General features: G+C 40.8%; 2 protein-coding genes across 6 annotated transcripts in view; both read right to left on the reverse strand.

Annotated features, from left to right (window-relative positions):
• Positions 1 to 2,040, reverse strand: part of tub (TUB bipartite transcription factor) — a 210,536-nt gene extending 208,496 nt beyond the window's left edge. The window contains exon 1 of one of the 3 annotated variants that reach the window (XM_051923713.1): positions 1,514 to 2,040. In XM_051923713.1, coding sequence (XP_051779673.1) covers positions 1,514 to 1,572 — 59 coding nt within the window. In that variant the 5' untranslated portion in view covers positions 1,573 to 2,040. The remainder of the gene's footprint in view (positions 1 to 1,513) is intronic. The other 2 variants (XM_028793780.2, XM_028793779.2) reach the window with 2 other exon arrangements.
• A 14,854-nt stretch (positions 2,041 to 16,894) lies between these two features.
• LOC114645883 (uncharacterized) overlaps positions 16,895 to 23,215 on the reverse strand; it is a 235,378-nt gene continuing 229,057 nt past the window's right edge. For all 3 annotated transcript variants that reach the window (XM_028793784.2, XM_028793783.2, XM_028793782.2), the window contains one exon: positions 16,895 to 17,486. The gene's annotated coding sequence lies outside the window, so the exon portion shown is untranslated. The remainder of the gene's footprint in view (positions 17,487 to 23,215) is intronic.

Raw genomic sequence — 23,215 nt, forward strand, 5'->3', positions numbered from 1 at the left:
ATAAACCTATCAAGTAATTTACAACACCAAGTCAATGCTCAGCAGTTTAGCACATCTTCGGGGAGTTCGATATACAGTAAGAATAACAACAAAATGTCCTGTTTCATACTTTTGGTTCCTGTAAGGTTGTGCCGTCTTCAGTTGACCTACTGCCAGCTACTTGTTGATATTTGCAACATGATATACTGGAATCTGGGAAAGCTGGGAAGACTTGTGTCATTGATATTGTCCACTTTCTGTCTGCTATCGCTAAAGTTTACTGACATTTTTTTTATTCAAATACTGATGATGCAGCACAGGTGGGTCAATGGGATGGCATTCTGTTTGAAGAACACGCTCAATGTTGTGTCACTCTGACACACATAAGGTGTTAGATTGACCTACACTTCTTTCTGTTGATTGATTTCCTTTGTTATTCTTGATGGACAGTAGTAGTTTTTGTAACTCATTTCACCCAGCCCTCATTTATTGTCTGATGCTCAAAACGACACATGTAGTATAAAGTCAAACACTTGAGATGCTCTGCAGGATTTCGTTCGATGCAACATACTGTACTTCACAGACTGAACTCCTCAAGTACGCATGTGCAGGAGAGGCATAGGACACGCATGGCACGTTTTCAATTTGCACGTTTTTAATGATCTTAACAACAACAAAAAACAACAAATTAAGTCAACTGATAGCAATGTTAATTGTAAGAAATGCCTTGCATACCCAAAAAGAGGAGCTGATAATGCGAATGATGGTTGATTTATTGTTTATTCCCAGGAAAGTTTACCTTTACATCGTTTTGCATTAATACATTCATCTGTCCATTACCATAGTCATTTAGTCTGTGCCATAAACGGCAGATTTGTTAGCATTAACCATTTAATACCTTAACACCACCAGTTTAAACGCTTAATAATTGTTAGACAGTAAGACTTGCCCATGTGCCTAAATGGATGTAACGACTGAAATCAGGGAAGAACATGCAAATCCCACAAAGAAGACACGCGGGGCGGAATGTAGTCAGGGGTCATGCGCTGCCGACGGCACTTCAGATGACATCCTCTTGCAGCAATTCCAAATCTCAATTTCATTTGTGTGAAAAGGCTATCTTACATTATAAATAGCTACATTGAACAAGGGGCTCACACACATCGCTAAAACAATTAAAAATGCAATTGCCTCAAAGAATTGTAATGAGTTTTGGGAATTGGGTTGAATTACTCGTTTAAATCAGTAAAGCTGCTCTGGTATTTTCCTTTCAGATTTTACGCAATTTTGGTATGACGGTGCATCAGGACGCGTAGCAGGGTTGAGCACCTGTTCTGTCCTTATTTTACATTTTGTTTAATTTTATTTGTGGTGGATTGTAAAACAACCCCCAGTTCGCAGCTGCGGTCTCGGCTGATCCTTGGATGCCTTCCGTCTCATTCATATCCGAACGGCTAAGCTGCGCTGCAGCCGCGCAGCCTCCTTACAAAGGGCAGCTCGTCTGCTAATGCGACACACACGAGCGGTAGCCTACCTGTCGTAATAACTCCATCTGCTGTAAGACATCGTCCTGTTGCTGCTCACCCCGTCCATCCCGAGGAAAAAAGGCGCTCAAATCTCCTCCTAGAAACGAAAAATAAACGCCGTCGATTTGGATCTCAGGTCTGCAGTATCCTCAGGTGCACATCAGTCGCCCAGCCAGCTACACGAATCCCCCCACCTCCTCTTTTTCAGTCTAAGCGAAGTCGGCGGCTAGCAAAAAGGAAACAGGTTGTTCCGAGACGTCTTCTTGTATTTTATAAGGATGGAAAAAACGATCCTTCAGATAGATCATGACAGCCTTAAGCACGCGAAAAGCTCTTAGTTGCTAGGAGTCCACTTCCAAATTTCGGCGTGTCTCCGCACTGTGGTAACCAGAGAGGAGAGGCGAGGGAGAAGAACCGAGCAGCCTCCTTCCTGCTGCTGCGCACTGCCTGGCTTTTTATTATTATTTATTCTCGTTTCCATAGTTACGACAACACCCCTCTTCCTAACCTCAGCATCTAATCAGCATCCAAACCTCCTCCTTCCTTGACACTCTCATTGCACCAGTGTGAAGACACGGCCGCTTCGTACCCTCTCCATCTCACACCTCCACGCGTGTTATTGGGGGCCTTTTCTATTAAGTGAGTTGTGGCTGTAAGGACCTGTTGTTAGTTACTAGTATCTTGTCTTATGAAGTTTTGTCTTCTTTAAATTTAAGATATATATCTGAATCTGTAGCCTTGAAATCAGACTCAAACTATTTATTTATTTTGATATGAAATTTGTCTCCTAGCTGTATCACAGAATGGTTCAAAAGAAAAACAAGACTTGAGCTCAATTTTCCAATATAGTGGAGATTCAAAAGTTATATGGGCTATGCATGTTACCTATCGAGAGGTTTGTCAGTTTTCTTAACCTCCTTTACCCTTTATAGGACCACAGACACTCTCACACAGACCCCCACACCCATACTCAATGAGCAGATTTGGAGCCACCAATGCATGTAGAAAGAAACCAACCTGAAGAAAATCCACACGGAGAAAGTGAAAATCTGTACATGCTAGAAACTGTTCTGTTAGCTGGGGCTGCGAGACAGCAGCTCCTATTTCTGTTGTCACCATAAGTTTTTATCCATTCAATGCCTGTGTAGTATCAAGGGATCTAGCTGGGAGAGGTGAGGACCCCATTAACAACTGAACGTATATTTAACAATCCACTGTGGAATACATTGAGTTTATCTGTATGCTTTTGGTGTTTCTAGGGGCATGAGGCTCTGCCATTGTTTGATGAACTCAAGATTTTTTCACTTTTTTTTTAAATTTTTTTTTTGTTTTTTCAAAGAGAATGCATTAGAGATGCAGAGAAATAGTGGTGGACACCATAACACTAAAAATGATTTGTTGGAGGAACTTAAATTCAATTAAGTCTACACATTCCACATCAATGTACTGAGCAGTTCAAATTAGGTAGAAATTAGGTCAACATAATTTATATGAATTACTCAGAATTACTTATTTAGACTGATGGCTGTAAACACAGAACTGCTCTGTTAAACAAATCACTGAATGTTAGCAAAATGTAAATATGATGATTGCACACTCTTGAATTACATGAAAATTACCTATTAATTAAATATAATCCAAAAGTCAAATCTTTGTTTACAGAAATTTTATTTTTACATTTTAATTAAACTGGCAAATCGTCTGATCATAAACCACAACCACATCAACCTTAATAAAAGGATATGTGTCTCTGTGTGTCTATGTGTCTGTCCACTTGCTATGTCTCTGTCATTCCAAAAGATAGATAGATAGATAGATAGATAGATAGATAGATAGATAGATAGATAGATAGATAGATAGATAGATAGATAGATAGATAGATAGATACTTTATTAATCCCAAGAGGAAATTCACATGGGCGGCACGGTGGCGCAGTGGTAGTGCTGCTGCCTCGCAGTTAGGAGACCTGGGTTCGCTTCCTGGGTCCTCCCTGTGTGGAGTTTGCATGTTCTCCCCCTGTCTGCGTGGGTTTCCTCCGGGTGCTCTGGTTTCCTCCCACAGTTTAAAGACATGCAGGTTAGGTGGATTGGCGATTCTAAATTGGCCCTAGTGTGTGCTTGGTGTGTTTGTGTGTGTCCTGCAGTGGGTTGGCTCCCTGCCCGGGATTGGTTCCTGCCTTGTGCCCTGGGATTGGCTCCAGCAGACCCCAGTGACCCTGTGTTTGGATTCAGCGGGTTGGAAAATGGATGGATGGATGGATGGAAATTCACATGGTGCAGCACAAACATTTATGGTAATAAATAGCATTGCACATTCATAAAAAAACATTAAAACTGCATTTTTGATTTCCAATACCGAATGTCATATAACAGAGACATGTGCATTGTATTTGTCATTCCAACATATGGTGCATCACAAACATTTGTAGTAGTAAAATGCATTGCATGTGTCATTCCAAAGGATGGATCATCACAAACATTAAAACTGCTTTAACAGATCCCATACCAAATGTCATATAACATTTCAATATATGGTGCACTGAGGTCTATGTTGATTAATTAGATTTCAACCCAACTTAGATATGTTGCATAATTAGTCATTATTAAATGATATTACCAAGTAGCCATAGTACACCATAGTAAGTTGCATATCACATCGCCTCCCGTTGTCAGAAGCGGAAAAGCCTGCTCATGGGATGTAGAATGTGCAGTAGATTTACCAGATTATCAAAGACAAAGGCACCCAAAACCACCTTCATAATCTCACAGATCTTTGGCACTTAAAGTTCTGTGCAGTATTACTTGTTACATAGCAATGTTATTTCATAATTATATGATTGCAGCTGGCTAACAGATAATCATATGAGTTGCCAAATGAAATGTGTAAAAAATTGTAAAAACAAATATTTGTGTTTTTGGTTTATTGAATTCATAGGAAATTATCACATAATGTGAGAGTATGCAATTTTGTCAAGTTTAAAATCAGTAATTTGGTTTAACAAAACTATTTATTTTTATTTTAATCAATTAAAATAAATTTGAGTAACTCAAACAAAATACATTAACTTAATTCCTTCCACTGCAGTTAGAGTAGCTAATATGGCCAGTGTTAAGTTAACAACAATGAACCGAGTTTGAATTACTCGATTCATTTTCACACAATTGAGTTAGGTTTTTTCCATGAGCCATCAGCAAGAGGCGAGCATATAGAGGGCATCAGTCTCAGAATCTACAAAACGGGCCTGTCATATTTAAGATGGCACAGGGCTAGAGGTTCAAAAGTGAAGTGACACCAGGGGATGCCAGAGAAGGCTTTCAATGTGATGGCAGATGGCCACCTCAAGGCTAGACACTACTTGCTGGTTTAGACTTTTCATTACATACAGACAGGCGTGCCTATTACGATCTTGAGCTCAAGATGTCAGTTTACTAAAGGTTCCAAGGATTAATGAAACAACAATAAGAGGCAAAGCTTTTACTTACAGGGTCCCAGAGCTGTGGAGTGACCTGATGCTTGCACAAAAGATATCATTTTGGACTCATCTTTCAAATTCAGTCTGAAGACTGACTATTTTAGTCTAGCACACCCTGATTAGAGCTGTGGATTTGCTGTGCCGTTTCTGCATTTCTCTTTGTTAATTATTTGTATAAAAATGTAAATAAAAGCAATAAATTTGAATAGTTACTTACACTTGAATTCTGTTGCTCTTCTTGGTACCCTGCTGTGGCGTTACTGCTTTACTGGCAAGCTGTTCCCCTGCTCATGGGGGATACACCTGTGACGCTTGAGAACCTTCAGTTTGGGAGTGTGCCCAGCACAAACCTATTTGTTACTGTAGAATGCCTAGAAGGGGACAGGCTTCCAGTTAGCCTGGATGTCCAGAACTGTGACTGTCTTTTTGCTTTGCATTTAAAGCGATTTTGTGCCCTTCAGATACTTTCTTTTCTCCAGGGATGTTGCTGACTGAAGTTTTTATTTTTCTCCACTCCATTGTCAACTGGCCATATTTCAAGAATAATATTGGACATGTACTGTTAAGAGCTATTCATGTTAATTAATCAGAAATTGCTCTTTTTTTACAGTGTGTTTTTCGGCTAATCTGTAGTCCTACACTGTGTAAGTTGTACTGTACTAGTAAACTTGTTACAGTACTCTGACCTTTCGCCTTGCTAAGAAAAAGACATTGCCATCAATTGAGCATCAACGAAGAAAGCCATAATATATGTATACACTACCATTCAAAAGTTTTAGAACACCTCGGTTTTTCCAGTTTTTCTTCATATGTAATCAGTTGAAATGCAATGAATGAGCTAAAATAAATTTAAAGTTTGTGTTAGCAAAAAACTGAAAAAATGAAATATGAGAATATTACAAACAGGCCTTCACCTGGGAACAACTCATAGGTTACAACCAACAGAAAGTTTTAAACCTGAAGAGAATTTGAGGTGTTCTAAAACTTTTGACTTATACTGCATATATATACAGTATATTTATATATATATATATATATATATATATATATATATATATATATATATATATATATATATATATATAAAAATATATATATATATATATATATATATATATATATAATATATATATATATATATATATATATATATATATATATATATATATATATATATATATATATATATATATATGTCCTGCGGTGGGTTGGCACCCTGCCCAGGATTGGTTCTTGCCTTGTGCCCTGTGTTGGCTGGGATTGGCTCCAGCAGACCCCCGTGACCCTGCGTTCGGATTCAACGGGTTGGAAAATGGATGGATGGATATAAATATATATATATATATATATATATATATATATATATATATATATATATATATATATATATATATATATATATATATACTGTATATATATATATATATATATATATATATATATATATATATATATATATATACTGTATATATATATATATATATGAGCTGTAATTATAAGGTAAGGTTGTAACATAAGCAGTGGTGTCCAAACAAGGGGGTCCAGACAAGACAAGAGGAAAAATCCCAAAAGAAAAGTAAGAAATAATAAGGTAAAACATTACACAAAGCACTAAATGCCACTTAACAAAGGATATGGGGGCACAATGGTAGAGCTGTGCTAAAGTCAGTGCTCCCATTATTATTTTTCCTGCCCCAACCAATATCACGTAACTACTTAATTTTTAATTTCTATGAGTAAGTCAGCCAATCAGGTTGGAGCAAAACAACTGTTGAAACAAGAAGCCAGGCCAGTGTCATCATCTTTAAGTGGCACTCAAGTGTGTTTGATTTATCAGTACACTCTCCAATCCAATTATGATCGGATGTTTTGACTCGGAATACTCATGTGCTACACATGAATTGATTTTAGGGCATTTCTGAGCAAAAGATAAGATGTGACCTACTATATCCTATATTGTTCTACATAAAAAAAAATCAGTTTCTCAAAACCTCTAAATACAGATATTTTGATGCAGAGATGCAATCAAGATGCCACACTGTTCTTGGTTTAATCTGCTGCTGTGTCGGTAAGAGCAGGAACAAATCAAAAATAATAAAGTAACTGGTCTGAAATAAATCAGATCTTTCCCTTCATCATGCCTTGTGCAGCCAGCCAAGCAGAACAGGGCATCATCTTTCTCTCTTCTTTCATGGCCTGGGTCTTGCATTACTGGAGCTAAATGTGAAGGTGTGAGCGAAGTGTGAGATCACCTCTGGATCGGTAACAACAGTGATCTTGTTCTGTCTGTTATGCTGGATGGAGTAATGGAAGCTACAATTAACTTAAAGTTATATACAATTCCTACAAATGTGGAATATACTCTCTCTCTATTTCACTTTCTCTATCTTCTTCTTCTTTCGGTTGCTCTGTGACGATGCGGGTTCTGCTCCATGCTCCCATCCGCTGTTCGGGAGCCCTTGAACCCTACACCGTCGATAGTTATATCCGAGATGAGCTAGACAGTGAGGCAACAATAGCAAGGGGATGGTACAAATGTGCAAAAGTGCTTTTATTAAAATAAATCAAAACAATGTCCAAATTAATAAATAAATAAGTTCAATGCTTCCAAAGTTCAATCAATAAATAATCCATTAAAAGCAAGTGAAAAGTGGAGGTTAAAAACAATAGAAAAATCTTCTAAAAACCACGAGGTAAAATATCACAGGAAGCAATCCTTTAAAACACTAAGCCCGGTGTCTTCTGTTACCATGGCGGCTCCCCTGCTACACCCATCTGGGCTGCTGTACAGGAGAGTCGCCTACCTGAAGGAACAGCTGCCTTTCACTCAGGTCCAGTAGCTCTCCGATCCTTGGCTACGTCGGGCTCCAAACCGGACCAAGACTTTGGTTATTTCCCCAGCAGCCAAGGCGCTTACGCTGGGGCTAAACCAGCCCAAAGCCTCCTCGACTACCACTCCTATCAACGGTCAGTCGTCGCCTCTACTGGTCACTCCAGCTACTTAATCGCTCAGCTGGAGCGACCGCTTTCTTCGGCCCCACTGAGTGTTGGCAAAACACTCCCCTCATGGGCTGTCCTCTCAGCTGCCTGCTTTCTCTTATGTTAGCCTGCTCTTGCTTGCTTACTCACTCACTCTCCTTCTTCCTCACACCAGCTCTCTCCACCTGCTTCCTGTCTTCTCTCGCTACTTCCCGTTCTCTTTTTTCTTTACTTTTTTTCCCTCTCTTGTTCTTTTCTTTTACTTTTTCTTGTTCTCCTTAACCGTCTTGAGCTTCTCTATATAATGGATGTGGCAGCTGTGGCAATCAACAGCTCCCGGGAACAATTACGCTGCGGACCGTCTCTCACCTGTGCACTTAGGTGAGAAACGACTGCAGCATGAATCCACCCGGGAACCGCTTCAGCCACAATACCACACCCCCTCGCTACGTCGCAAGCGCAGTAATTATTCATTTAAAAAAACTGGCCTTTGCTAAGAGGGCTGTGGACCCGCTATACCACATACTCCCATTAGGGGTTGCCACAGCAGATCATCTTCTTCCATATCTTTCTGTCCTCTGCATCTTGTTCTGTTATACCCATCACATGCATGTCCTCTCTCACCACATCCATAAATCTTCGCTTAGGCCTTCCTCTTTTCCTCTTCCCTGGCAGCTCTGTTCTTAGCATCCTTCTCCCAATATACCCAGCATTTCTCCTCTGCACATGTCCAAACAAACGCAATCTCGCCTCTCTGACTTTGTCTCCCAACTGTCCAACTTGAGCTGACCCTCTAATGTACTCATTTCTAATCCTATTCATCCTCGTCACACCCAGTGCAAATCTTAGCATCTTTAACTCTGCCACCTCCAGCTCTGTCTCCTGCTTTCTGGTCAGAGCCACCGTCTCCAAATCATATAACATAGCTGGTCTCACTACCATCCTGTAGACCTTCCCTTTCACTCTTGCTAATTTCACAAATTACTCCTGACACTTCTCTCCATTCATTCCACCCTGCCTGCACTCTCTTTTTCACCTCTATTCCACAATCCCCATTACTCTGTACTGTTGATCCCAAGTATTTAAACTCATCCCCCTTTGCCAACTCTACCCCCTGCATCCTCACCATTCCACTGACCTCCCTCTCATTTACACACATGTATTCTGTCTTGTTCCTACTGACCTTCATTCCTCTCCTCTCTAGAGCATATCTCCACCTCTCCAGGGTCTCCTCAACTTGCCCCCTACTATTGCTACAGATTACAATGTCATCAGCAAACATCATAGTCCACAGGGACTCCTGTCTAATCTCGTCTGTCAACCTGTCCATCACCATTGCAAATAAGAAAGGGCTCAGAGCCGATCCCTGATGTAATCCCACCTCCTACTTGAAAGCATCCGTCACTCCTACTGCAGGACCTCTCCACAGTCACACTTCCCTCGTACATATCCTGTACAACTCTTATGTACTTCTCTGCCACTCCCGACTTCTTCATACAATACCACAGCTCCTCTCGAGGCACCCTGTCATATGCTTTCTCCAGGTCCACAAAGACGCAATGCAACTCCTTCTGGCCTTCTCTAAACTTCTCCATCAACATCCTCAGAGCAAACATTGCATCTGTGGTGCTCTTTTCTTGGCATGAAACCATACTGCTGCTCACTAATCATCACCTCACTTCTTAACCTAGCTTCCACTACTCTTTCCCATAACTTCATGCTGTGGCTCATCAATTTTATCCCCCTGTAGTTACTGCAGTCCTGCACATCCCCCTTATTCTTAAATATCGGCACCAGTACACTTCTTCTCCACTTCTCACTTTCCAAGATTCCATTAAACAATCTGGTTAAAAACTCCATTGCCATCTCTCCTAAACACTTCCATGCTTCCATAGGTATGTCATCTGGACCAACGGCCTTTCCATTCTTCATCCACTTCATAGCTGTCCCTACTTCCTCTTTGCTAATCCATTGCACTTCCTGATTCACTATCTCCACATCATCCAACCTCTTCTCTCTCTCATTGTCTTCATTCATCAACCTCTCATACAACTCATCATACGCCTTTTTTTTTAGTCTTTGCCACCTCTCTCTTCACCTTGCACCTTATATCCTTGTACTCTTGTCTACTTCCTGCATCTCTCTAAATATCCCACTTCTTCTTTGCCATCCTCTTCCTCTGAATACTCTCCTGTATTTCCTCATTCCACCACCAAGCTTCCTTTCCCTCCTTCCTCTTTCCAGATGTCACGCCAAGCACCCTTCTAGCTGTCACCCTTACTACATCTGCTGTAGTATCCCAGCTGTCTGATAACTCTTCAGTGCCACCCAGTGCCTGTCTCACGTCCTCCCTAAACTTAACCTTGCAGCCTTCCTTTTTCAACTTCCACTATTTGATCCTTGGCTCTGCCCTCACTCTCTTCCTCTTGATCTATAAACGTCATCCTACAGACCACCATCCAATACTGCTTAACTACACTTTGCCTTGCCAACACTTTGCAGTCTTCAATCTCCTTTAGATCAACTCTTCTGCATAGGATGTAATCTACCTATGTGCATCTTCCTCCACTCTTGTACATCACCCTATGTTCCTCCTTCTTCTTAAAATACTTATTCACCACAGCCATGTCCAACCTTTTTGACAAAATACACTATCCTCTGACCTTCTTCATTCCTCTCCTTGACACCATACCTACCTAGCTAACTCTCTCCCCTTACCAGTCATACTGCCAACATTCAAAGTTCCTACCCTCAGTTCCACTCTGTTTACTTTCCTCCTCTCCTCCTGCCTCCGGACACATCTCCCCCCTCTTCTTCTCCTCTTTCTTCTTCTGCCAACAGTAACCCAATTTCCACCAGCACCCTGTTGGCTAACAGTATTGGTGGCGGTCGTTGTTAACCTGGGGCTCAACTGATCCGGTATCGAAATTTGTATTGTTGTCTGCATATTGATTTGGCAAAATTTTACACCAGATGCCCATCCTGACGTAACCTTCCCCATTTATCCTGGCTTGGGACTGGCACGAAGAATCACACTGGTGTGTGCATCACCTGTGGCTGGGTTATTTCACTTTCTCTATAAATATACATATACTGTATATACTAGGGGGTTTCCACTTCGCGTCTCTGCCGCTCGCGTATGTGGATTTCACTTTCACCAAACAAAAAATCTTTTAATTCTCGTGGATACACCTCTTCATTGGGAAAAAACACTACTTTCCCCTGATAGCAACATGAATTAGACTATCTACAAGTCTCCAACTTAAAGTTTAAAGCCGAACAATATATTCAGTCTCTTTTCGCTGTTCCGTTATTTCACCGAGTAATAATTTGTTTGTTTGCGCTGATGCGATCTTTACTATCGTTTTATTGGGACTTTCAAATTTTAGTACTTTCATTATCTCTAACCTGCTCTGCATGTGTATCGCGGCAATGTTTTTGAATTCTTTACGATGTTCTATTTTGTCATCTACTCTTTGTCTTTTATTTTCATTAATTTTTCAATAAATTTCACTTAAGAAATAGCTTATGTTTTTGACTTCTTGGCTGCCTAGTGACTATGAGTTTTTGTTCCCATTGGGTTGTCACTGTTGGCTACAGTGACAGTCACGCCTGAGTGAAGTCTGAAGGAATTACTGAACAGAAGACAGTGGACTGTAGATCTTGGAGTAAGTAAATTGCACTTCTGATGTGTATATTCCCAAAGGTTGGAAAGTGTAAAAATAGGCAAACCTGGGCTGAGCACATTTGGTGAAGAAGGTATGACAACAACTTTATCACCTCAGACACCTCAGGGATTTTAGGTTGCCCTCCTAGATACTGAAGAATTTTTATCAACCCACAATGGAAAGGATCCTGACAGGAAGGATTACCACCTGGTTAAGGAACATCACACAGCCGAATTGCAAGGCTCTGCTGAGAATGGTATGGCCAGCCAATTGCGTCACTGGTGGGCACTCTCTAACTTCCAGGACATCTACACCAAGCAATGCTGGACCAACACAATGAAACCTCTCAAAGATACCAGCCATCCCTAACAATGGCCTCTTCTCTGTGCTGTGTTCAGAGAACTGCTGACATTGCCTGAAGACCATTTCAGAGAGACTGAGGAGGAATCCATCCACATCGTAAATGAAGACAGTGCCTTGAGCTGCATGATGTCCTATTGTTAATATTTATTTATTATACTGTATATTTTTAGAATATATAATTGGACATATCAATATTACTGATACTACTGATGTGTTGAGTATTTGTCTTTTTATATTCTTCTAATGTACAGTCTTGTAGTTCAGACTCTAAGCATTTCACTACCTATTGTACTGTGTACAGTATATAATTGTGTATGACAAGGAAAATTGGATTTGCCATATAATGCTGGGTCTACAAGAAAAGAATCTGTGCATTTGATAAAATAGGATTCATGTTTTAAGGAGAGGTTACCCCAAAGCCTTTCTGCGATAAAACAATATGGCTGGCTCTGCTGCAAAATCATCTCAGGATCAACATCAGGTAGACATTTTTCTGTATCCACTTTATTCTGTCAATCCTGCATTTGCCTTTCATAGCTCAGAAGAACTGAAATCTCCAAAGGCTTCACTAGATCTGACAAGTCAGTCTCAGCAGTGTTTCCTTCTTTCTGTTGGTTGCTGTATTAAGGTAGCCAATTCTGTAAAAGTATAACTAAAGTATTGTCAGTGACACAGATTTCAGTTCTGGCTGACATGATATTCTTCGCTTTTGATTTAAGACAGTTTTCAGACCACAGTTTTCACATTTGCCACTGTTTAGGCGTCTTCCACTAGAAAGAGACCTTGACGCTGTAAAGAGAATCTTGTACTTTGGGGAATGGCTGCCTTATGTTTCTTTTATTCGGTAGGTCTTTTTCTGAGCATCTGCTGCTTACTTTGAGTAATATGCTCACAAATGAGTTCTGCTGGTATTGAAAGATAAATTCTCCACAAAGGTGAGCAGCTTAGACTTGTGAGATTTCTCCGTTTTGAATAACTGACCTGCTCTGTGTCATCCATCCCTTCTTTACTAACAACAGTGACGTTGACCTTATTCCTTTTAGTGACTAACAGCCGTTTCTTGAATGTAGACAGCACTCATTCATTCCTGTCAAATCTCTTCACTAACACTTGAATCCTGTCATGAAGGCTTGACATATTTATTATATTATTTATACAGGGAAGGCTTATTGGATGGAGTCTTATTATTAGCAAATGCTGTCATTTTACATTGAGTACAGTGCAAATGCCAAACATCCATGTCAACCATAAAAATGCAGAAAATATTACAAAAAAAAAACTGAAATCATTATATAAGATGATTAATCACTATATAATGCATGGACAATATAATGTCTACAGCACATCATAAAGTACATAAGCAGTATTAAAACAATAAAGAAAGAAAGCTCTTAAGTAAAACTAGCTACAATTAAATAAGGACGCTTTTCACTGAGCTGGCCATCTAGTAGCAATTTCAGCTGATTTAAAGGAATAATCTACTGGCATTGCAGCTCAGTGAAATCCACTCCTAATCAAGAGAGCACTGAAGGAGAAATCTTTATTCTCACATTCATTTGAAGAAAATGGTGCATTCAGCAATAGGCTTGTAGTCTTCAGATCTTCTGCTTTAATCTAAGGGTTTCAAAGTCAGAAGGGATGTAATGTAATTTGGCAATTTCTATAACAAAGCCTTATAAATGAATGTCAAGAAATGTGTTTTTTTTTTCTTGCAACCTACTATTAGATACAGCTTACAAATGTCACATATGTAGAATATAACTTCATTGGTGTCACAGTGCAATAATATGTAGTAGGGTGAGGCTTGTCTCAGTTTACTAACAGTTCCTGTTTTCCTGGAATGTCGGTTCTGTTAAATAAGGCTGAAATCTAACAAACCACCAGTACCAGATAACATTGACCTTAGAGGGCTTAATGAGGGGAGGTTGAGAGTGTGCGCTGATTAGAGCGCTTTGCCACATGCACCACACCACCCGGATTGAGATCTGATTGCAGCCTTGGAATCAGGTGGCACCTCAGCACCATACTGAAGACTGTGAGGTTTTTTACTGTGGCTGGAGTGCCAATTCTGCCACCAATCCTCAGGTTTTCCTGGCAGGTTGGAGGACCTGCTGATTGCTGGTGCAAATCCCTAGCCTGAGAGCCACCACTCCACCTAGTGAGTATATATATGATGTGGAAGTATGTACTGAATACCATCAATGGCTGCAGTGCATCTTTTGGATTGCAACCATTCTTGATTGTCATTATGACTGGCAAAGTAGGCACGGCAAGTGGTCTACATGCGACAGTAAATTATCCTAGTGATTTTTAATCACTAAAGAACTTTGTTTAAATGCTAAATGAGAGGGAGACACATTCAGAATTCTTGTATGGAAATGCTTCCAAGACAGGACCTACACATCTTTATTCTTGTATTAGCGACACACATTTTGCTAAACTTAAAACACCGTAGATTTAGCCAATTTTTTGTGAAATGAAACTCCAGTTTTGGCTGCGGTCACGTAGATGCACTTTGGAGCAGTGGCTGCTCGTAGCTAAAATTAGTGGGGGTGCTGCTCCAGAAAATTTTTAGCCTTTGTTTTAAAATTGTGTAAAAGGAAACAAACATGTATAAAAAGAAAATTTATTCAGAAACCAAAAAAAAAATGAATCAAATAGAATAGCTGGAAGCAGGATAATAATCTAATTCTACACTTTATCACTTTCAAGAATATGGTACACGGTTTTTAAGCAAAAAAACACTACCTTCCACCAGCACGCCAGGGTCGGCACTGCGGGAGCGACAGTGCTCTCTCTATCCCTCGCAGCCTCGCGTGCAGCTTCCTATGTGTGCATGCGCACAACAGCCAAACACCACGTCGCTGGAACTGTGCAGTTCCATACAAAGTTTTTTGTATCTTTTTCATAAACTGGGGGATGGCTACTGACATTAAGCTTAAGGATTATATATTGTACAAGTATAAAGAAAGAATTAAAGAAAAAAGGACTCATTATATTAAATGTTATCAATAATATCAAGTGGAAATAGGGGGTGCTGCAGTTCCACAGTGCCTATATGCGAGCCGCCACTGCTTGGGAGACAGCTTATGGGCTCTGCTGATGGTAGTTACCTACTAAACCAGGGCTTGGTGTTGGTGCTGCTTGCTAATGCCCTCTCTCTTCCTCTATCTAGATAACTGAAGATCATTAGCCATTCCACCTCTGATGTCACTTCCTTTGTTTGCCCTTCTTTGACCCTCCCCTTTTTGTCTGGAGGCCATTAGAGCAACAGTTCAGCCATTATGGAGTTAGTTGTACTCTGAACACTACTCTGAAAAGATTACTCCTCATTTATTGTATGCTTTCTTGGTTTATTTTTGCATATATAATTTATGTAGTGGGCGGCACGGTGGCGCAGTGGTAGCGCTGCTGCCTTGCAGTTAGGAGACCCGGGTTCGCTTCCTGGTTCCTCCCTGCATGGAGTTTGCATGTTCTCCCCGTATCTGCATGGGTTTCCTCCGGGCGCTCCGGTTTCCCCCCACAGTCCAAAGACATGCAGGTTAGATGGATTGGCGATTCTAAATTGGCCCTAGTGTGTGCTTGGTGTGTTTGTGTGTGTCCTGCGGTGGCTTGGCACCCTGCCTGGGATTGGTTCCTGCCTTGTGCCCTGTGTTGGCTGGGATTGGCTCCAGCAGACCCCTGTGACTCTGTGTTCGGATTCAGAGGGTTGGAAAATGGATGGATTTATGTGATTACCAGGATGGAGCCCCAACTCTTTCACATTGTTGTGTCTCCTTTTACACTGCAAATTCAGCTCATCAGCATTTCTAAGGTCACTTCTTGTCAAATTGCTATTGCTTCTGGGTCAGTGTATGGTCTGTTTCTTAGACTGAGCGCACAATAATTGAATTTTGTCTGATGGCTGCTGGTAATGCTGCAACTTCAGGCATAATGTTAGCTTTAAAGGCCCAAAGCTCCATATTATTTTTCCCAAATAACATTCTCTTGCTGCAGAATCTTTCCTATAACCCTGGCCACTCATTTTCCTGCCTGTCAAATGTTTCTCACCTACCCTAAACCCAACTGCACACTTGGTAAGGCATTTGAACCTCTTTCTGTGGCCATCTCTGGTCTTTGCTTATGAGTGGTGTTGATGTAAGCTACTGATGTCCCTGACTTTAGCTCCTCCAGGGAACTCTGCAATCTCATGATGAATCTCCCCTGACTACACCCATGTAGTTGCACTAGCATGACAATTTGTGCTGTTATAAGGGCCTTGTATGCCAATGTCCCAGTCCGACAGCACGTTAGTCCTTCCTGTCCCTACAGGGATCCCCACTACACTGTTAAGAGACTCCATGACTTTAATGAGAGTCTCTTAACATGACAGTAATGAGACTTTACTGTCTCATTATTTTTTATTTTTTTATTCATTTTTATTGCTTAATAAAGAGCTTTGCTCTCATGCTATAAAATAAAAACATAAACTATGGTAATGTATATATTAATCTTTGATTCAGTTTCCCATCTCTCACCTTTTCCAGATTACTTAATTATTTATATGTTAATTTTTTTAAATGGAATTTACAATTTCACCACAGAAAAGGACTCAATATTCTCTGTAGAAATTATTCAAAAATAATTTCTTACTAAAGTAACATAACACAAAATATCACATTAAATTATATTTTATTCAAGACAGCAGAAAATGAAATATCTGAGTTAACAAATATACAGTAAATTCTCTTAAAAATAGACCAAATAATTACTTTGTTATGTACAGAGAAATTACAAAGTAAAAACCTACTATGTGGACATTACATATAATTTTTGGGAAATCTTAAACTTTCCCTACATGAGAAGCTACACATATATTACAATTTAAATATCCTGTATCTTCAAGTGAACCTCAGAAAGGGTAAATATTTAAATGTCAAGTCAGACCAACTCCCAAACAGGGATAAGATACATTGAGTACTTTTACAGAAGTATTACATGAAGTAGACTAGGCCAACAATATTTGGATACTCTTCCTTCAAACAAATGTCCTGTCATCGATGTAGAGAGTTACTGTAAAGTGCAATGTGCATCGTCCTTTCCAAACCACCAGGGCATGTCTCTTATCCACTCTTAGGTCAGTCCAAGCACAAATTCTTTCAAAAATCTTGGAGAAAGTATATGATGGGCAGATCACATCACAGTAAATTAATTAAAGAAAAAATATTGAATCTCCATGCTGGTACAGAGAGAGTTTCTTGAGATGGCATCAGGAGATTCTGTGATTCTTATTGTAGAATTCAATAGAAGTTTTATATGGTAGCTCCAGACTCAAATCTAGATCATGTGCTGCTCTATGCATTTCCTAGAAGGGAGCCTCATTAGAGATACACAGTAGGAGTCAAGGGTTCCTCAAACAGCAATGGAGTTGTTGTTTCTTGTAGATTTACCTGAGCAGGTATTCTGTTGCTTAGAAGTCAGCTATTCTTGAGTGATAAGTGTTGGTCCATGCTGTTACTTCTGCAAAAACACATTTATTTCATACTTAATATACACAGAAGTGAAACGAATAAATTGTCATGCTTTCCTGCTTTCCATACATCAAAACACATTAAAAACATTAAACAAAATATTAAATAAATAACTTTGTTACACCCAATACCAACTTCACATAAGCAACAACTGAAAAAATAGGACATAAAATACAGGTTGTATCATCCATCGAAGTGGTGACCTTGCTTATTCAGTGATGGACAGCAGGAAACTGATCACTATCCCAGTAGGTGGATTTGAGATCATTGTAATGCACACTGACTCACAATAAATGAATTTATATTTGTCAGACAGCTCAATTGTATGTCTTTAGAAGACGAAGAAGAAGACAAGCCTACCTCCCTCCATTCTCATCACCTTCTGTGGGGGCACCATCGATAGCATTTTGACCAGCTGCATCACTGTCTGATTTAGAAGCTGCAGTGTCGCTGACTGTAATGGATAGTGCACACAGCACAAAAAAAAAAAAAATCAACGGGACCTCTCTGCCCTCCATTAAAGTAATCTTTATAAAGCATTGCATCTGCAAAGAATTTTAAGGGGCAGCTACCACCTCTCCCATGGCCTCTTGTCCCATTTTCATCTGGCAGAAGGTATTGTAGCATCTGAAGTAGTTCTGCCAGATACTACAAGAGCTTCTACCCCTTTGCTGTCCTGACTCTTGAGCTCTGTGCTGCCCCCTGCCCTCAGATCTGTCTCTAGTAGTTTATTTATATGCAATATGTTTATTAAAGTTGTTACTACTGTTGCATTTTATCATTGTTTGTTGTTATTGATTATTTATTAATATCTGTTTCAAAGTATTACTATCTAATAACTTAACTTGTATTCATTTATTTACCTTTTCATAGTATAGAATAGTTCTTTCCATGTCTTGCACTTGTTCTGTGTTTAAGTTGTAAGGGATGGCTAGCATCCTTACCCAGCTGGAATGCCCTCATGATGGAAGGATGGGGGAAGACAGCATCTGTGGAGCATTGTCTTCCCTGGATGTCTAGATGGCAGCCCCCTAGGTTGTAACAGCACCACAGTATCTCACAGGGCATCATGAGATTTGGAGTTCGGCTCAAGCTCTATTAGGTTCAGTGGGTGCTGCCAGGGGGTGTGTGGGGATGAGCAAGCCCTAAGTTGTGGGGCTCCTGCTTTATCTGGAAGTGCTCCAGGGCCAAGCCTTTGGGGCACCGGAAGTACTGTATTTCTAGGAATTAATTAAAAAGAAGCTGTCTGCCACTGCTTGGGGAATCAGAGTCAGGAGGAAGGAGGCTGAAGCTGGCATGGAGGAGATGAGGCTGTGACCGAGAGAGACAGAGAAAGAGACAGAAAGAGGAAGACAAAGTTGTTCTGTGATTTGCGCTTTATTGTGGCTGTGGAGGGAAACACTTACCAGCGAAGAGTTTCCCACATTAAAAACTCTTGTTTATTTTATACATGTGTCTTTGTGTTAGGTGTTTGGGAAGCTTGAGCGTCTTCTATAATTCACAATGTATATGATGCATTACGGTCCTGGGGAATGTTACTTTGTGCCATCGTATGGCGCACTACTGTGTTTCAATGGTATGACAATAAAACCACTTGACTTGACTAAATTTTGAGACTCATAGAAGACCCATATAAAATATAGGGAAGGTTTGAAATAAACCTGATTGAACCTAATGCATCTGTCACAGTCACAGTTCCGGAATCCAGGGTTCAAATCTTAATCCAGTCAATGTTGGTGTGAATTTTGCATTTTTCCCCAATGGCTCCAGTATTTCACCCACATCCCAAGGGCATATGTGTTAAGTTAATTGTAGCAGTGCTTTAAAATGCATGAATATCAGTATATAAGAGCATTGTGACCAGGTTTACATGACCATTATACTCATAACTGGTAAAACAAGGAAAGACCATATCAGAAAAATGAAAACCAGAATGGGATTATATTAACTTCAGGACATTTTTCCGACAGCACATCATAATCAGTCATAAGAGAGAGCTGAGTAAATCTAAAGGGACCACATTGTTGATTGTCATGATACTGGGTGCCAAAGTTATGTATTAGTCTTCACTTTTTTCCATACTGTTAGTGGAATGACAGTTGCAGGAGAGTTCTTATATCTTTTTGGACAAATGTTGGAGGCCTGCATAACACAGATGGAGCAGTAGACCATCTGAAAGGTCTCATTCTGAGAGGTGTGACGCATTGTAGCATTTCAGACCAAAGGCCAACAAATTGCAAAGATGGGGCTTCATGATGTTTATTACAAAAGTTGCATTCCTTTAGTAACTGTCTTTGGATAGATGCATGGCTGCAGTGAACTGGGGCCTGTTCATTTTCAGAAATGAGTCTCACTTCTCTATGGGGTTGATGACTGCTGGATTCACACATGATAATGACAGATAAGAGTGCAATTTGGACAACATTCCCAAGCAGCTTACAACTAGAATATCCACTATGATTGCTGGGCACTTCTGCTTGATAAATTACAGTGATAACATAACAAGATATCAAAGGACATACTAGAAAGTGTTTCCATATTGTAGGAGGCCTGCCTGGTGTCATGTTTCAACATTAAAGTATCACACAAAGCACACAGTAAAGCCTTTGTGATGTCTTTACTAGAGGGATATTCAGCCATCCTTCACAACGACTTCCTAGATGACCTGAAATACGATGATTGGTTGGATATACAAAAGTGCACCATTTATCACCTTAATACCCTTGTACCATAATGCATAGTCTGTTAAACTGTCATCCATGGGGGTTTTACTTGATACTAGTCAACTGGAATGTACAGTATAGGTGTATTTTGTTAACTCCTCATGGAATCGTTCTGTCTCCCTTCCTGTTTACCCTTTACACAACAGACTACCAGCACAACACCAGTGCTTTCCACTTGCAAAATTACTGCTCCATCATGGCTGCATTAATAATGGAGACATTTCAGAGAACATGAAGGCTGAGGAGGACTTTGTCTTGTGGTGCAGGGAGAACCACCTGCAACTCAATATCAGCAAGACAAAAGAACTGATGGTGGACTTCCGGCATGTCAAGGAGCCTCTGAGACCAGTCACCATTCAGGAGGAGAACATGGAAGAAGTGCAAAAGCTACAAGTACCTGGACTTTCACATGAACAACAAACTGGACTGGTCTGACCACACAGTGGTGCCGTACAAGAAGAGCCAGAGCAGACTGTACTTGCTAAGGAGACTTGAGTGTTTTGATGAGTACAGAAAGCTGCTGAAAATATTCTATCAGTCCATAGTAGCCAGTGTGGTGTTCTATGCTGCAGTCTCCTGGGGAAGCAACTTCAGCTCAATGCCTGAATAAACTTACCAGGAAAGCCTGCTCCACCACAGGGTGAACTTTACACACACTGGAAGTTGTTGTGGAAAAGAAGATGGTGGCAAAATTGGATGCCATCCATCCCCTTCCGCTTATCCGAAGTTGGGTCGCGGGGGCAGCAGCTTGAGCAGAGATACCCAGACTTCCCTCTCCCCGACCACTTCTTCTAGCTCTTCCGGGAGAATCCCGAGGTGTTCCCAGGCCAGCCAGGAGACATAGTCCCTCCAGTGTGTCCTGGGTCTTCCACGGGGCCTCCTCCTGGTTGGACGTGCCTGGAACACCTCACCAGGGAGGCGTCCAGGAGGCATCCTGATCAAATGCCCAAGCCACCTCATCTGACTCCTCTTGATGTGGAGGAGCAACGGCTCTACTCTGAGCACCTACCGGATGACTGAGCTTCTCACCCTATCTTTAAGGGAGAGCCCAGACACCTTGCGGAGGAAACTCATTTCAGCCGCTTGTATTCGACCGTGTCTCTTGGGGAATCCTGTGGGGGGTGCTCCGGGAGTATGGGGTACTGGACACCCTGATAAGGGCTGTTCGGTCCCTGTACAACCTGTGTCAGAGCTTGGTCCGCATTGCCGGCAGTAAGTCGAACCCGTTTCCAGTGAGAGTTGGACTCTGCCAGGGCTGCCCTTTGTCACCGATTCTGTTCATAACTTTAATGGACAGAATTTCTAGGCGCAGCCAGGGTGTTGAGGGGGTCCGGTTTGGTGGACTCAGGATTGGGTCACTGCTTTTTGCAGATGATGTTGTCCTGTTTGCTTCATCAGGCCGTGATCTTCAGCTCTCTCTGGATTGGTTCGCAGCTGAGTGTGAAGCAGCTGGGATGGGAATCAGCACCTCCAAATCCGAGACCATGGTCCTCAGCCGGAAAAGGGTGGAGTGCCCTCTCAGGGTTTGGAAGCGAGATCCTGCCTCAAGTGGAGGAGTTCAAGTATCTCGGGGTCTAATAATAATACATTTTATTTATATAGCACATTGGTATGAAGCAAATCTGGGGGTCTTTTCTGGTCACTGCTGTAAGGCAATTCAATACTTCCTCCTGATGTACTCTTTAAGTTCATTTTGAAATATTTGCACCATATACACTTAATTATTTTTATTTATTTTATTGACTGATTGATCAATTGAATTATTTGTCCTGTGAGTCTGTATCCTTGTTTTTCATGTTTCTGCTTCTGTATGCATTTGAATTTCCCCTTGGGATTAATAAAGCTTATCAAATCTAATCAAACCTAATCTAATGGGGGCAATGTGGTTAAAGCTTTGGACTTCAAACCCTGGGGTTGTATCTCAAATGTTGTAAGCTGCCTTGGATAAAGACATTGGCCAAATAAGTAAATGTAAACTAATCCAATTAATCACTCCTTTTCTCTGCTTTTGGACTACCTCTTATTCATGTGTCAACTATTCTTTGCACTGGTTCAGGATGCAGCAATTATTTTGGCAAAGAATATAAATGTAATAAAAAAAAACAAAATTGTTACAACGTGATCTATGAGTGCATTTTTTCATGAAGAAATGTACCATTCAGCAGAAATTCAAGCCATAAAGGTAGTAGTTGTCATATTGTCACATACACAGCGTACAGCAAAAATCTTATTTGCACGTCCAATTAACATGCACCATGTCCTAACTTTCTGGAGCCATGATAAACAAGAACGTATTAGGGTTGGAATTGCGAATCAGAATTAGAGAACAGTAAGCAGTCAAAGATAGATCGATTATTTGAACTTTTTAATGGGACAAAACAAGAATTGTAGTCCGAGAAATTACAGAAAAAGTGAAAGCTGAAATTCTTTACCTTTTTAAAAACAAATTGTTTAAAGAATATAAGCCTTCATTTTACTTTGATTAAAAGCACAGATGGAAAGAGCATTCACATTTCTTTGCCCATAACTAACATGGCAAATGATTTGTTAAAAATAAACGTGATGATAACACAGTCGAGCGGCACGGTGGCGCAGTGGTAGCGCTGCTGCCTCGCAGTTAGGAGACCCGGATTCGCTTCCCGGGTCCTCCCTGCGTGGAGTTTGCATGTTCTCCCTGTGTCTGCGTGGGTTTGCTCCGGGCGCTCCGGTTTCCTCCCACAGTCCAAAGACATGCAGGTTAGGTGGATTGGTGATTCTAAATTGGTCCTAGTGTGTGCTTGGTGTTTGTGTGTGTCCTGCGGTGGGTTGGCACCCTGCCCGGGATTGGCTCCTACCTTGTGTTGGCTGGGATTGGCTCCAGCAGACCCCCGTGACCCTGTGTTCGGATTCAGTGGGTTGGAAAATGGATGGATGGATAACACAGTCAAGGATTCTATCATACATCTGTAGATCCCACTATATAGGACTTTGCTTTGGCACAGCAAAAGTATAACTA

The sequence above is a fragment of the Erpetoichthys calabaricus genome, chromosome 2 (genome assembly GCF_900747795.2).
Source record: "Erpetoichthys calabaricus chromosome 2, fErpCal1.3, whole genome shotgun sequence".
In the NCBI taxonomy this organism is placed as follows: domain Eukaryota; kingdom Metazoa; phylum Chordata; class Cladistia; order Polypteriformes; family Polypteridae; genus Erpetoichthys; species Erpetoichthys calabaricus.